This window comes from Chroicocephalus ridibundus, chromosome 9 (genome assembly GCF_963924245.1).
Source record: "Chroicocephalus ridibundus chromosome 9, bChrRid1.1, whole genome shotgun sequence".
In the NCBI taxonomy this organism is placed as follows: Eukaryota; Metazoa; Chordata; class Aves; order Charadriiformes; family Laridae; genus Chroicocephalus; species Chroicocephalus ridibundus.
The window spans coordinates 40,348,224-40,361,503 of record NC_086292.1 but is presented as its reverse complement, the minus strand read 5'-3'; the positions used below and the strand labels follow the sequence as shown (position 1 = coordinate 40,361,503).

The following is a 13,280-nucleotide window of genomic DNA, read 5'->3' as shown; positions in this document are numbered from 1 at the left end:
AGTAGTAGAGCACAGACTAAGAACTTTTTTTAGAGCACAAATGTTAAATGACTTGCATGACTGTTACACTTGTTTTAAATTTTTACCATATAAGTGCATGTGTATTTCAAGCTTCCTCCTACTTAAGGAGGAATATTTCTAGTATCTCCATAATAAAGGAGATTTAACTCTGTTTTTGCCAGGGGCCAAGAGATTGTGCCTATTTATGTGGTGGATCCTACTTCTGTTAGGCTAACAGGAGTAATTTACATTTGTATGTATTTATAATACTTATTATAGGAGCTACCACGCCAATTAAATGCTGGTAAGATCAAAAGATGACTGCTCCAAAATTGTCTGTACTATGCTTTTGTGCGTATGTTCTTTCATAACTCAACGTTTCTTTTTTATTCTTGTCACAATGGGACAGCCTCTCTGAGTTGAGAGAATATACTGTGAGCCTAGCAGACAATGAGAAAGAGGAAGAGAAACAGGAACACGGCTCACCTCAGGCATCCGGTGTGTCAGGGCAGTCTGTCATCTCTCTGCTTTCCCCTGAAGAGTTAGCAAAGCTTATAGAGGAAGTCAAATCGCTAGACGAGGCAACCTTAAAGGTAAATTTACTTTTTCTTTTTGTGCGTGATTTCCAGAAAGCTGTGGAGTGGATGCACCCGGTTAATCTTTGCAACTTGATTTTATAAAAAATAAAACAGTCATCTCAATATGTAGCAGTAGTAACGTTTAGCTCTTATGATCAAAAATCTTGAAGAAGTTTTCAAAGATAACTAAGCAAGAGTCATACCCATTTAACTAATGGGTCGCTGTATGCAGAAGTAGGCATTGATATTTTGGAGGCCTTTCTTTTTAGGTTGCCGGTCTGAGATACCCAATGTCTGGTTTTGGGATACTGAACTATCTTTAGTCTTACTGGATTTATCTAGAATTGCAATAAACCTCAGAGTTAGTCAAAATCAAGGTTAAGTGTGTACATTCCAGAAACGTAAAGACTTTCAAAGGCTGCTTACACTCAAAGAAAAAGCTGATAACATCCAGAGCTCTAAATTGAAAACAGTTCAGCTTCTGTTGGCAGCTACGTGGTTACTCTGTTAAGACACTCCAAGCTGTGCAAAAGCAGCATAACTGCATTAACGGACCAATGAGCCTAAGATAATACAGTTTTTGCCTCTTCACTAACTACAGTAGCACGTCTCCCAGGTTAGTCCTGGTTTGTGTCTACACTGCACAAAGCCCAGGTAGCGAATTCATGTCTGCCTCTCAGAATACTAGGTAGACATATTCTCACGTCAGAGACAAACTCTTACTGACTACAGGAAACTTTGCTAGTATATTGCAACCAAAAAGCAGTTTGACAAGCAGAATTTATGGAACGCAAGTTTTGTATCAACTTGTGTTTCTTGTCAACATCCCCTGTTGATGTTTTTGTTCTGAGGTAACAGTAAAAGCTGTGTTGCGATGTTGCCCTGGATGGAACATTAGCCTCTCATATCAAGTCATCTGTTTTGCACAGAACTTTCAGGATAATCTCTGAGCAGCAAGTACCCTCTGCCTGGCTGCAGCTGGCCAGTGGATTCAATTGTGGAAGGAAACAAGACACAACATCCCATACTGAATGTGGTTGTGAAACTGTGGTCAAGAAAGCCATGTTTCCTTAGGAAACTAGGTTAAACAGGAGTTGTTACCATCCTATACAAACTCATCTTTGGGATAACACAGTCAGAGACAGCTTACTCTATCCGTTACTAAAACAGTTTTTAAAAATAAGACTGAGAAACAATTTTTAAGGAGTGACACTTATATCCACATGAGTTGTATGCCAAATTCCTTTTCCACTTTTTCAATGAAAAGGTCCTCTAACATGATTTAGTAGTATTTTCTGTTTCTACAGAACATGATATCTATACTCTTTAATATAATTCAATTTATGGTCCAGATACAACTGATAATCTCTTTACCAAACCAGAATAATTTTAGACACAGAATAGCATTTTTAAAATAGATAACTGATAGGTAAATTTGATCAAAACCAAATACTAAACTCGTCTCAGTATTATGCTTATGCCACCAAGTCTCATTATAAAATGCACAAGGGATAAAAAGAAAACATGCTCATTTTCCAATCATCTTGACATATCTATTGGGAAGTTCTTGATATTATTTCTTTCTCTGCCGAGGAATTTGATGATATTCACGTTACAATTTTGCATAAAGAAGAAGATACTGGGCTTGGATTCAGCCTGGCAGGAGGCATTGATCTGGAAAACAAAGTGGTAACAGTAAGTAGCATCTTTCTTAAAAAATACTCCAACTACTCTACCTAAAAATATATAACTCACCGGTTTTCTACTACAGAGATTGGCTTTTGGCATAATCAAAGTAGGCAGCTGCACTGATAGGGTTAGAAGAATCATGGTCTTAATTGGTGAAATCTGGATTCTCCTGCACAAGCTGCCTTCTCCAGGTGACCGGCAGTGGTGTCCTGTTTCCTTGGGCACCGTACTCCCCAACAGCTCTGAAAGCCAAGGCAGAACAACACACAGACCTCAGCAGGAAGTAACCAACACCTTATTTTCATGCTTATAGAAGAGCATGCAGGGTGCCCAGGAGGAATGAAGTGAGCGCATAGACACATAAGGGGTCTGGAAGTTAAGAGACTAGCTTTACACCTTCTTCCTCCCACCAGCAGAGCAGCAAGAGGGTAAGGAAGAAGCAAAGGCAAGGTACATACCATGGGCAGCAGCAAGGCCTTGGCCATCTGATACTGGGTCTTGGACAGATTTCCTAGCTGCTTGAGGAGCGCTGTGCCCAGGAAAAATTTTCTGTACAAATTTATTCAGCCCTCAGTCCTGAAATGTGCTAGAAGCAACTTTTCCTGGCAAAGAATGGAAAAATACACATGATAAAAAGTATTAACTGAGTGACTTAGTGATTTGTCCTTTTTTTCCTTTTTTCCTTGTGTGTGTGTGGGGTGACTGGGCTCTTCAATAGGTTCACAAAGTGTTTCCCAATGGATTAGCATCTCAGGAAGGAACTATTCAGAAAGGAGATGAAGTACTATCCATTAATGGAAAATCTCTTAAAGGAGCAACTCACAACGATGCCTCAGCAATCATGCGACAGGCTCGACAACCCAGACAAGCCGTTGTTGTCACTAGAAAAGCTAAAGATGGGGAAAAAAATCTCAACGTTTCAATCAATTCTAGTACATCTTCAGTAGCAAGTGATGCCTCACAAGAGTCTGGTAAGTTCAGTGGCATTACCTTGCAGCCCCCACCTGCTGTTTACTCACCACCTGAAGTCCCGGGTATTCATAAAGCAGCTCAGCATTGGCTGCGTGAATCTGAGAACCGTGATTAAAGACAGTGTGGTTAAAAAAAACATTCCCGAAGCAGACATTTGGAATAATTTTGTTGAAAAGGGAAAGAATTAATGGATTTCTAGGATACAGGAACCCTCTGAAAAAAACCAAGCCTGATCCTCTATCTGAATTTCTGTAGGCATAAAAAGATTATTATTGTAGTAACACATCTAATTGAAAGTATAATGACAACTCAGTGAACAGTGATTCTTTATTCTAATATTATTAGATTCTAGTTTACAAGTCTTTTTCTTCTGTGAAAGAGAATTTCTGTTTGAACAATGTGCTATTGTTTGATAGAGCAGGTGGCTACATCTGAAACATATAAAGGTCAGAAAAGTCAGATCACATTCTTAAGATATTTTTGTGTTGTGGGTTTTTTTTAATAAAAAGCATAATCTGGAGATCTGTAGCTTTATTTACGTACTGCAAATAAAGATTAGCTACTTTGCAGTGGATAACAATTTCATAACTAACATCAAGTTAAATATGTTTACCTTAAATTTTGTTCATTGAATGGATTTTTCTAATTCTAGTAAATGTCACCACTTTTCATTTTTTTATTTCCATTCCGCCATAAATTCAAACACAACTTTCTCTCCGCAGCTTCCCAGAGGGCCTTACAATGACAAAAGGAGGAATTAAAAATTATAGGTTTGTCTTTCATTCAGCGGTTTATGGTGCCTTTGCAAACAAAACAGAAGTTCATTTTTTGTAACAGATGTTTTAGCTTTTCAGACTATGTGGTGCCCATCTGCTAACTTCCCTTTTGTTTCCAGCAACTGAAGATACAATCTGCACTGTAACTCTAGAAAAAACACCTGCTGGTTTAGGATTCAGTCTGGAAGGAGGGAAGGGCTCTATCCATGGAGATAAACCCATCGTCATCAACAGGATATTTAAAGGTAAACACACTTAAATGCATACACAGCGGTTTCTTAGCTGATACAAACTTGTGCAGTTCATAGCTGACTGCTGATTTATACCCATGAAAACAGTATTTTTTTGTAAATGCAGCATTGTCCTGTACAGTACCAGTAGTTTGTTGCCTGCTGAGACCAGGTGGTTTATACCAAACATGCTGGTGAACCCTATTAAGTGAAAGATCCGTTAAAGACTCCTCCGCACAAAGAATTAAAGGAAATTAATTTTCTTTCCCCAGGGACTGCATTAGAACAAAGCAGCGCTGTTCAGCCTGGCGATGAGCTGTTACAAGTGCACACAACTGCCATGCAAGGACTCACTCGTTTTGAAGCATGGAATACCATCAAGGCATTACCCGATGGGCCCATCACAGCTATCATCAAGAGGAAGAATCCAAGCTCTGTTACCACCAAGTCATCTGAAACTTTGTAAGAGGAGGAATTAGACTACTGCCAATGTTACAAACAAAAAGGGATTTTATTACTTGCAGCCATTTGGCTACCACAGCCAGATACTCAGAAAGCGCATATGAGAAGTACACAGTTACAGAGCAAGCTGTCTGTGACGAAACAAGATGTGCACAAAATGCGCACGATTCTTATTTCAACATTCAGAAACAGATGTTCCAAAGTATAGAATTATAAAACAATGACTATTAATAATATACCGGCTGTAATAAAATATGTGACAGCTATAGCACTCTTCTATTTTAAGCCATTAATTAACTTAACAAATATCAGAAGCACATTCTATGGTAAGTTTTCAGTCCTGCTCTGCAAGTCTTGCTCCCTACCTTACCATCCCAGGAGGAGAGAAACGTGTCTGCAAGCCTAAGCACTGCAGCAAAGGAAAAGCCTTAGAGAATGCATAAAGGGCAGAAGAAGGGATGCAACATTATGTGTCAAAATGACAACGTGCCCTGGAAAACTCCAGCTTTTCCATTCAAACCACAGAACAGCCAGGACAGTCAAAACCTGTTTAGGGTAACTTTCTACTAGCAGTTGACCAAGCCACCTCAACTCCAGCCAGCAAACACGGGGCGGGGGGAAAAGGAGTGTCTCAGGGTCTTGCAAGGTGAGGCAGGAAGCTGAGGGTAATACAGCGGAGGTTTTTCTAACCTTCCTCTGACCAGAGGTCACAGAGGACTACAGCAGGGGAGTAACAAGGCCATTTAGAACCAACTCTTACCTTCTAACCACACGCTTTTTTTGAAATGTCTTTGTGTTAATTTTGTAAGGGAAAGTACCAGTGAGAGTATTCGGGAGTTAAAAGTTCTGAATCCAAACGTTTTTTCAGGAAACACCAAATAACTTGGAGATAAATCTATGCTTCAAATGCTGCTAATAGGTGTTTTGGCAGCGCTCTCTAAGCACTGTATGGAATTCTACCAGCAGCAGGCCATGTATCTATGGCGAGATGGCCTTGTGCACCCATTTGGTCTTCTCTGACCTATTTCACTAACGGGAGAAGTGTAACATGAGGATGGAAGTAGTGACTCGCCCGTTGAAAGCCAGGTGGCTGCACTGGTTATTGTCCTTGGCTGTTCACCTTCCCATAGTTGGGAATTTACTGCACACTTCTTTGGTTACTTAATTTCACCAAAGCATAAACTGCAGGAGTTCAGAAGCTATTTTCTGTGCACATAACACAATGTTACAGAAAGAGGAATAAAGGGAAGCAGGACAGACAGCAGAAGGTATTAATTGAATTCAGGCATGACTTGCTTTGGCCTTTCCTCACAAGTCAACTCTATGTTAAACCTGGAAGGAACATTCTTGATGAGCCATCTGCCCCCGCGCTTCCAAACCCCTTCCCAACCAAGTTGTCTTTTCCAAAAACCAACCAAACCTCAAAACAAAATTTTTATGAATTGGGTAGCAACCAAAATAGGAGGAAAAATGTGAGAGGGAATCTTTTTGTACATTTTTTAACTGGTACCTACCTGAAACTCTCTGAATATTTTTTTCTTTTGGTAGAATTTCTTGTATTTAACTTAATCTGCATTATTGGTTTAGGCTTAACAAAGTCTAAGAAAAGGCCTGGTGCATATAAAAGATTCTAAAATTTTCCAGTTCTTTGCCCTACCACCAATATAGGAAATACACGAATGATTTCTATACAAAGCAGGCCTGAACCCTCTAGCATGGTTAAATCTATTTCCTGCAAAAGACAGATTACACTTTTTAGTCAGGTCCCTAACTTTAACAGACTGGAGTAGCTACAGCAATAGCACAGAACGCTTTAACTACTTCAATGCCATCTGCTGAAGGTGTCCTCACCTGAAACAGCTATTTATCAATTTAAGAACTGACATAGAACCACCAAGACAGGTTTGATCTTGTTTGTTTCCAGCGGAACTCTTCTCACTTTCCTTCCAAAGTTTTTCAGTTTTTGCATGCCTCTGCATTTCTTGGCATCTGCCAAGATCAAAAGAAGTCAAAACGTGTTGTGTGACAGGCAGTGTGTCTCACTGGGGAGTCCTCCAACATCTTACAAGATGATCTTTGCCAAGACATTTCCATTTCCAACTTGGCAGAGCAGAAGGTTGAATTTTTAGGGCTCTTAATTCCTTCTGGATAGAACATGTTGAGCACCCAGAAAAGGGATCCTGAAATTACTCCAAGGAAGAGCCTCACTGACCATCTTTATCGGTCAGAGCAATAAAAAAAAATATAATTAAATATACAATAAGTAGCTAATTAAAAGCCCCGTTGCCTGCAAAGGGTTTACTTGCAGGAATAACAAGTGATGACCTGAGCTCTACTCCTTGAACATTTTGCTAATTAAATTAATCATAATCCTGCAAAAACTTGCCGAGATACTGAACTTCATGCCTAACAACTTTAGTACATTTAGATAAACACATATGAGACTCTAAGATCAGGGCCCAAATCTCTTCTCAGCAAATTTGTTACTCTTCATAAGTACAGAAAGCAGCAATCTACATTGGGAATAAAGACCAAGGGCAAAGAAAGTGGGAGGGTGAGTGCTCTCCCCAAAACACCTTTATCCCCAGTTAGTGGGGAGCGTAAATGGGTGTGAAGGCTTTTCCTTGCCTTGAATTCAGTGAGATGCTGGAGGTCCAAGTGGCTCTTATGTTTCCTTGATGGCAAAGCAGGTGCATGAGGAACCATTTTAAAGGATGATCCAGGAAAACAGCAAGATGTAGCAGAAAAATATTTATTTCATCACACTTATACAAGTTTTTACATCTTTGTACACAAAGAAGACTAGATTAAAAACTGTTGCCTTGAAAAATCTATTCCATAGGGCGAGATTTACAGTGGGAAACTTTGTGTGCAAGTCCATGCCCTATACCAAATATAAAACAAATATTGGGACAGAAAGCAGAGCATATTAACCTTGCTAAATAATCAGGTTACAGCATTAAAATCACAACCTGCATTTAAATTCCTAATTCAGCAATTAGTTTTCCTTTTGCAACCATACGTAATCCATAGTAATGTCTGACATTTCTGCAGTAACCAGCACCATAAATATCTTCTAAAGCTGGACACACCAATGCACACAAGATCAGGAGCTGATTTCCCAAGATAGTGCTGTGAGGCAAACCAATCTTAGAAAAAAAGCAGCGTCCTTATGGCCTGTCAAGTCAAGACTAAGCTACAGAAAAGATTATTTACCCGTTAAAACCTCTCACCACAAGAGACTGAAAAACGTTCAAGTGCAGTTAAAAATGCTCATTTCAAGCATTTTAAAAAATGCAAGTAAAGTGCTTAATCCTCTTTATTGCCACTATGTCAGTGCAGCTTGTATTATGACATTGCGGAAATCACTGTTTTTGGTACAGAGAGGAGAAAGGAAGAGCGTCTATTTGTCAGCCCACAGATCTATGAACTGATTTGCAGTGGTAGACTTTGACTTAGAAAAAAAGCACTTAAGGCATATTTACCGTTAGTACTGAAGTACTGATCCTCCACACGATACAATTTGTTCTGGCTTTTACCATTTGCTGGCTTGGACCCACTGAAGCATCTTAGCAGCTCTGAGTGCTGGCAGCAAAAGAGCTCCCTCTTCATTTGGGGAAAGAACATCGTTCCACAGGAGTCTTTGGGGAGCTTCAGAGACAAAACAGGGCTGCCCTGCACCTGGCTAACGCTGTAGTGCTAAGTGGATTTTAGCAACGTTGCTCCTCACAGAGGCGGACAGTGTGGCCAAGAACAGATCTAATGTGTGCATCCCCTCCCTGCAGACAGCCACCAGTGCTGCCTCCAGGATTCTTCCAGCCTCTGGTGTGATATTTTTCAAATTATGAAAACGAAGGATACTGTGTAAGAAAAGAATGCATTGCTTTGAATAGAGACAGGTAGAAAATGCTGTTTTAAAAATTTACTTTACTTAATCCATCATTCCCCTTTCCTAAGCATCTTTGCTGGTAGTAAAGTCCTGTAACACCAACTTCCTATTTCTACCATCAAGCTGTCAGTTTTTTTCCTGCCCTCAGCTGGCGATGTCAGCTATTGGTCTTGTCACACTTTTAATGCCTTAACAGCTTTGGTCAGGTTGCTGTAAAATGCAGCTATGCTAGCTGGAAAGAAGGAATCCACCACTGTCTGGGGAAGGTAGCCACCGAGATCAGTCTGAAAGAAACTGAGGAGCTGAGTCCTGTCTGGCTCCCTGCAAAGACAACACAAGTGATTTTCATAGCCAGTGGTTTAAAAGCATTAAGAACTTTACGACGACTCTTACATGCATTATCTGACAATAGATATTTCCAAGTACTTTTTAAAAAAAAACAAACCAAAAACCAGATATTAATTCCAAATTTCAGTGAATGTGGCTATCTCCACAAGTCAAATTACAGTTAAACTAGGCCTTAACTAGGCACATGATTCTGTTTATGAATTATGCCAATGTAATAAGCAACTGAATACTCATTTACCAAAAATTAAGACCATATTTGTATGTTCTGCTGAATCTCAGTTTAAGAGGTCAGCGAGAATCCTACCATGACAACGGTTCCTGTAACATTAAAGACTTCCCTCTAGGAAATGAAAACAGAGTAATTCATTGCACAAAAAAGAGTACGGAAAGGTCACAGTCATCACGATTACCAGTCAAAAGAAGACAGAAACATGTTATTGCCAAGAGGCAACAGATCACATGGGGCCACATACACATAAACACACCACACAATGGATAAGAGGGGCTTTAGAATACATAACATTCACATATATCACTTCTTACCCTGGAAGAGGTATACAGAAACAGCCACAGGGATAATTAAAACCTCTCACGAAATTTGATTGAGGAGGACACAGTGGGTGTTCCACATTGGTGGCTATAAGAAAAAGCATTCAAGAAAAGCATCATTTTCACAGAAAGTGTCCTTGGTACTCAAAGCACCAGCTGAGAAGCAAACTCAGTATAGAATACATTTAAGAAGAATAGCAGTAAAACTTTTTCAATATGGGGCTGTGCTATACAAGTGGTCAGGAAAAAACATTAAAAGGAACCACTCTGGCCATGGAGTGGAGAAATCAAAGAAGCATTAAATTTAGAAGCAATTGTTACTAAGCTCTGAAGTAAGCATCAAGACACTTTGAGGGAGTTTCATTGAACCCATGTGGCGTGAGGGCATTGATTTTCTTGAAAGGTCATTCGAGTTACTTCCAACAAATCCATGCCACAGAGGTATATGCCACCTGACTGCTGAGAAGCCGCACTCTAGCAAGTACATAAATTCCTGGCAAGGCATTCCTGAACAGGATGGGAAAACAGGACAGCTACACAGTGGGGCAATAAAAGCACTGACTTGTAACAGTTAAGCAACAGCATAAAAGTGAAAAAACAAAGAAACATCCTTCCAGGCAGTGGCAGCCCCTTAAAAATCAGCACAGTGTTCATTTTCATAAGAACGATTAGTTCCGCATACAGGAGTGGTACGTTTATTCAATGGCTTCGCCAAAATCTAGAGGCATTGCAGAAAATGTTAAAACAGGATTTAGCCTAAACGGAACTCCTTTTAGAATTTCTGTAAATTCTTAAAAAGCAACAAAAGCACACACACAAAAAAACCAGAACTTAATAGTAAATGAAATACTTATTCAATCTCAAAAGCATAGTGAGGGAAGAAACCACAGGCCAACAGTATCGTCGTTACCTGAACATTAACATGACTTATATACTCATATATACAGCGACGTAAAGAGACCACTAGTATTTTATGTCCTGATCAAGATTAGATCAGGATTAGAACTACTAAACAGCACGTTAATTACTTTTTATTTTAAATTTATTTCCAGTATCTGCTAGTTATCTCTTAACATAATGTGAACACGTTGACAACACAAGCATCTTACCAGCAGATAGCATTGTCCCATCTTCATATTCCTTTATTAGTACCACATCCACAAATTCTCTTGGTGAAATAATCTTCATGAAAGCTGAAGGGGTTGTGGTTCTGCATACAGAGACAGTCTCGAAATCACAAAACAGAGTTACGTCAGTTAACGCTTTCAAAAGTACAGCAAAAAAATCCCTGTACTTTTTAGTACTCTTTCAGTTACACTTTATAAACTGTATCACGAAGTTCTATTACACCCTTTGTTGAACAGAATGCAAATCAGCATAGCTAAAAGGCACTACAATACGTCGATGAAGGACAGTTTAATGGAGAAAAACAGTGATAACGCGTGGCTTCCAGGTTGTTTAAGGACAGATACTACAAGGGATGCTGAAAAGCAAATCTGGCACATCTATACTCATAGAAGAGTTAAAATACTTCTCCCTTCCAGGAAGTACCATATCACATGGAATACCACTTGATAGCGAGATTTGTTACACTGCAGAAACCTTAACACTACTATCCCCTCTATGGAGACTCTGTGGTGATAGGCTTCCCAAAACAGAGGTTTCTACCACACTGGTAAGTGCTGGCAAGTCTGATAAGGTCTATGAATTTCGAGTGGCAGGTTGCAACATTACTAAAATTGAAGTTTGTAATGAATACTGTAGGTCTGTAAGGTTCTCCCAAAAAGAAAAAAATATCTTCCCAGGACTTCCACAAACATCCCTGGACTGGTTGTGTTTATACCCCGTCTCCAAGCACCTACACCCACTTCAGATTTGGGGATGTAAATCCAATGCCCTTTTAAGGTTCTGACACGGTTAAAAATCAAAATAAATTGGAAATTAGACTGTATAATCGCAATACCAGAAATGACTGCTCGTACATAGCCCATTTCATCTGTAATGATCCAAGTGCAGCATCTCCATTTTTATGACAGAGACACTGAGGCAAAGCGCCGAGTCCCCAGGTCAGTCAGACAGCTAAAGGCAGAGCGTCGCCTGCTGCCGTGGTGAAAGACGGGGCCTGAATTAATGGCTGATGACATGAACGCTTCACTGCTTAGCTAAGCCTGCGTATTCTCTGTGCCTCCTCTTCTCCCGCAAACAGCTTGTTTAGCAAAATGATACTTTGCTTGATCTACAGCAGTGCTGGAATCTTTAATGGTAGAAATGTACATCTTTTAAGTACACAGTATTTTGCCAAAAACATATTAGTAGCTCCTTTCAGAAAGATAAGCCGTTGTTAGGAGAATGTAAGCAATTCGTGAAAAAGAAAAATACGTCCAATCCCAGTATTGACAGGCTGATCCAGACAGAGAGGCTGTACAACTTCTTGAGACCTTTACCTCCCTGCAGGTAACACAGGCTGTCTCACGAGGCACCACGTCTGTGCACAGCCCAACGCTTCCAAACGCAGCGCTGCGTTAATTGCGCCAGAGCAGCTTTCAGGAACTTACATCGCTGATGGCTTCGACGACCTCGAAGTCCTTCACGTTTTGGTCCCACTTGGTCCTGGCCCCGCCGGCCACCGGCTTTATGCATTCCCAGACATCCTGGGGGCTGGCAGGCACGATCCCCTCTCCCCTGTACCTGCGGCGGGACGAAACCAAACCCAAGCCCGCTGCTCGGCCCCGCCTGGCCCCCAGCGCCCCCGCGGGGCGATCCCTCACCCCGCCGCGGCGGGAAAGGGCGGCGGGGCGCCGGCCGTACTCACGCGTTGCCCGCGAACTCCGCGGAGGGTCTCCACGAAACCGACACCTCGCTCTGCGGGGAGGGGAGGCTTCAGCCGCCCGGCCGGGACAGAACCCCCCCGCCCCTCCTCAGCCGCCCCCGCCCGCTCACCGTGCGCCGGCAGCCCCGCCAGCCGCCGGGGTCTCGCCGGTAAAGCCCCATCTTCTCGGCCGCCGCCTCGGCGAGCACCGCGTAGTCCATGGCCGGGCAGGGCGGAGCCTCCGCGCCGCCGCCGCCTATGAGGGCGCCGGGCCGCACCGCCCCGTGGGCCGATGGCGGCACCGCCCCCTCACCTGAGGGGCCGCGGCCTCCCGCCGGCCCAGCCCGGCCGGCACCGCGGAGGCGACGGGTTGCCTTGGTTTGCCTTGCCTTGCCTTGCCTTGCCTTGCCTCGCCTTGCCTCATGGTGGCGGAGCCGGGGTCGGCCGCGCAGCCAGCCCGGAGCCGCGGGTGGCCGTGGCCTGGCTCTCCCGGACAGCGGGCCGCCCCTCCGGCAGCCTCCGGGCAGCAGAGCCGCCGGGCGGAAACGGCCCCGCGGCTTTCAAAGCAACAGGGAGCCATGGCGGAGGCTTTGCTGTCCTCTTACCTAAGAGGGGGCCGCCCCACTCACGCACTTGCAGCCATGGCGGCCGGGCGCACGCAGCCCTGCGAGGCCTGGGGCAGCGGCAGACATCCGTCCTCCGTCCGGCCTCCAGCCTGTAGTGCACAGCGCGGCTTGGTGCAGACAGCACGGTTCTGGCTAAAGCCGACAGGTCTCTTATCCCGCGTAATCCGAACAACGCACAAAAAAGGGCAATCTTCAGCACCTAAAGAAGGCGTAAAATTACAGCGGTGTGCGAAAAAACGGGATAGAATTAAATTAGGAGCAGCGAAGGAAGTTTTTTGAAGGCCAGGAACAGAAAGTTCTCTACAGTGCAGCTTATCAGGCTGGGCTGAGGAGTGTCACCAGAAAATTAATA

At 42.6% G+C, this 13,280-nt stretch overlaps 2 protein-coding genes across 2 annotated transcripts in view; one reads left to right on the top strand and one right to left on the bottom strand.

Annotated features, from left to right (window-relative positions):
• Positions 1–4,942, top strand: part of IL16 (interleukin 16) — a 33,259-nt gene extending 28,317 nt beyond the window's left edge. Inside the window, exons 16-20 of the mRNA XM_063347204.1 lie at positions 410–593; positions 2,172–2,273; positions 2,986–3,238; positions 4,135–4,260; positions 4,518–4,942. Of these exons, the coding sequence (XP_063203274.1) occupies positions 410–593; positions 2,172–2,273; positions 2,986–3,238; positions 4,135–4,260; positions 4,518–4,711 (859 nt within the window). The 3' untranslated portion in view covers positions 4,712–4,942. The remainder of the gene's footprint in view (positions 1–409; positions 594–2,171; positions 2,274–2,985; positions 3,239–4,134; positions 4,261–4,517) is intronic.
• Positions 4,943–7,443: 2,501 nt separating this feature from the next.
• STARD5 (StAR related lipid transfer domain containing 5) lies at positions 7,444–12,666 on the bottom strand. The gene is made up of 6 exons (XM_063347046.1): positions 12,434–12,666; positions 12,306–12,355; positions 12,049–12,181; positions 10,603–10,720; positions 9,488–9,581; positions 7,444–8,917 (listed from the first exon to the last, which is right to left on the bottom strand). The coding sequence occupies exons 1-6, from the start codon at positions 12,521–12,523 to the stop codon at positions 8,770–8,772; spliced, it is 633 nt and encodes a 210-aa protein (XP_063203116.1). The 5' UTR covers positions 12,524–12,666; the 3' UTR covers positions 7,444–8,769.
• Positions 12,667–13,280: the final 614 nt, after the last annotated feature.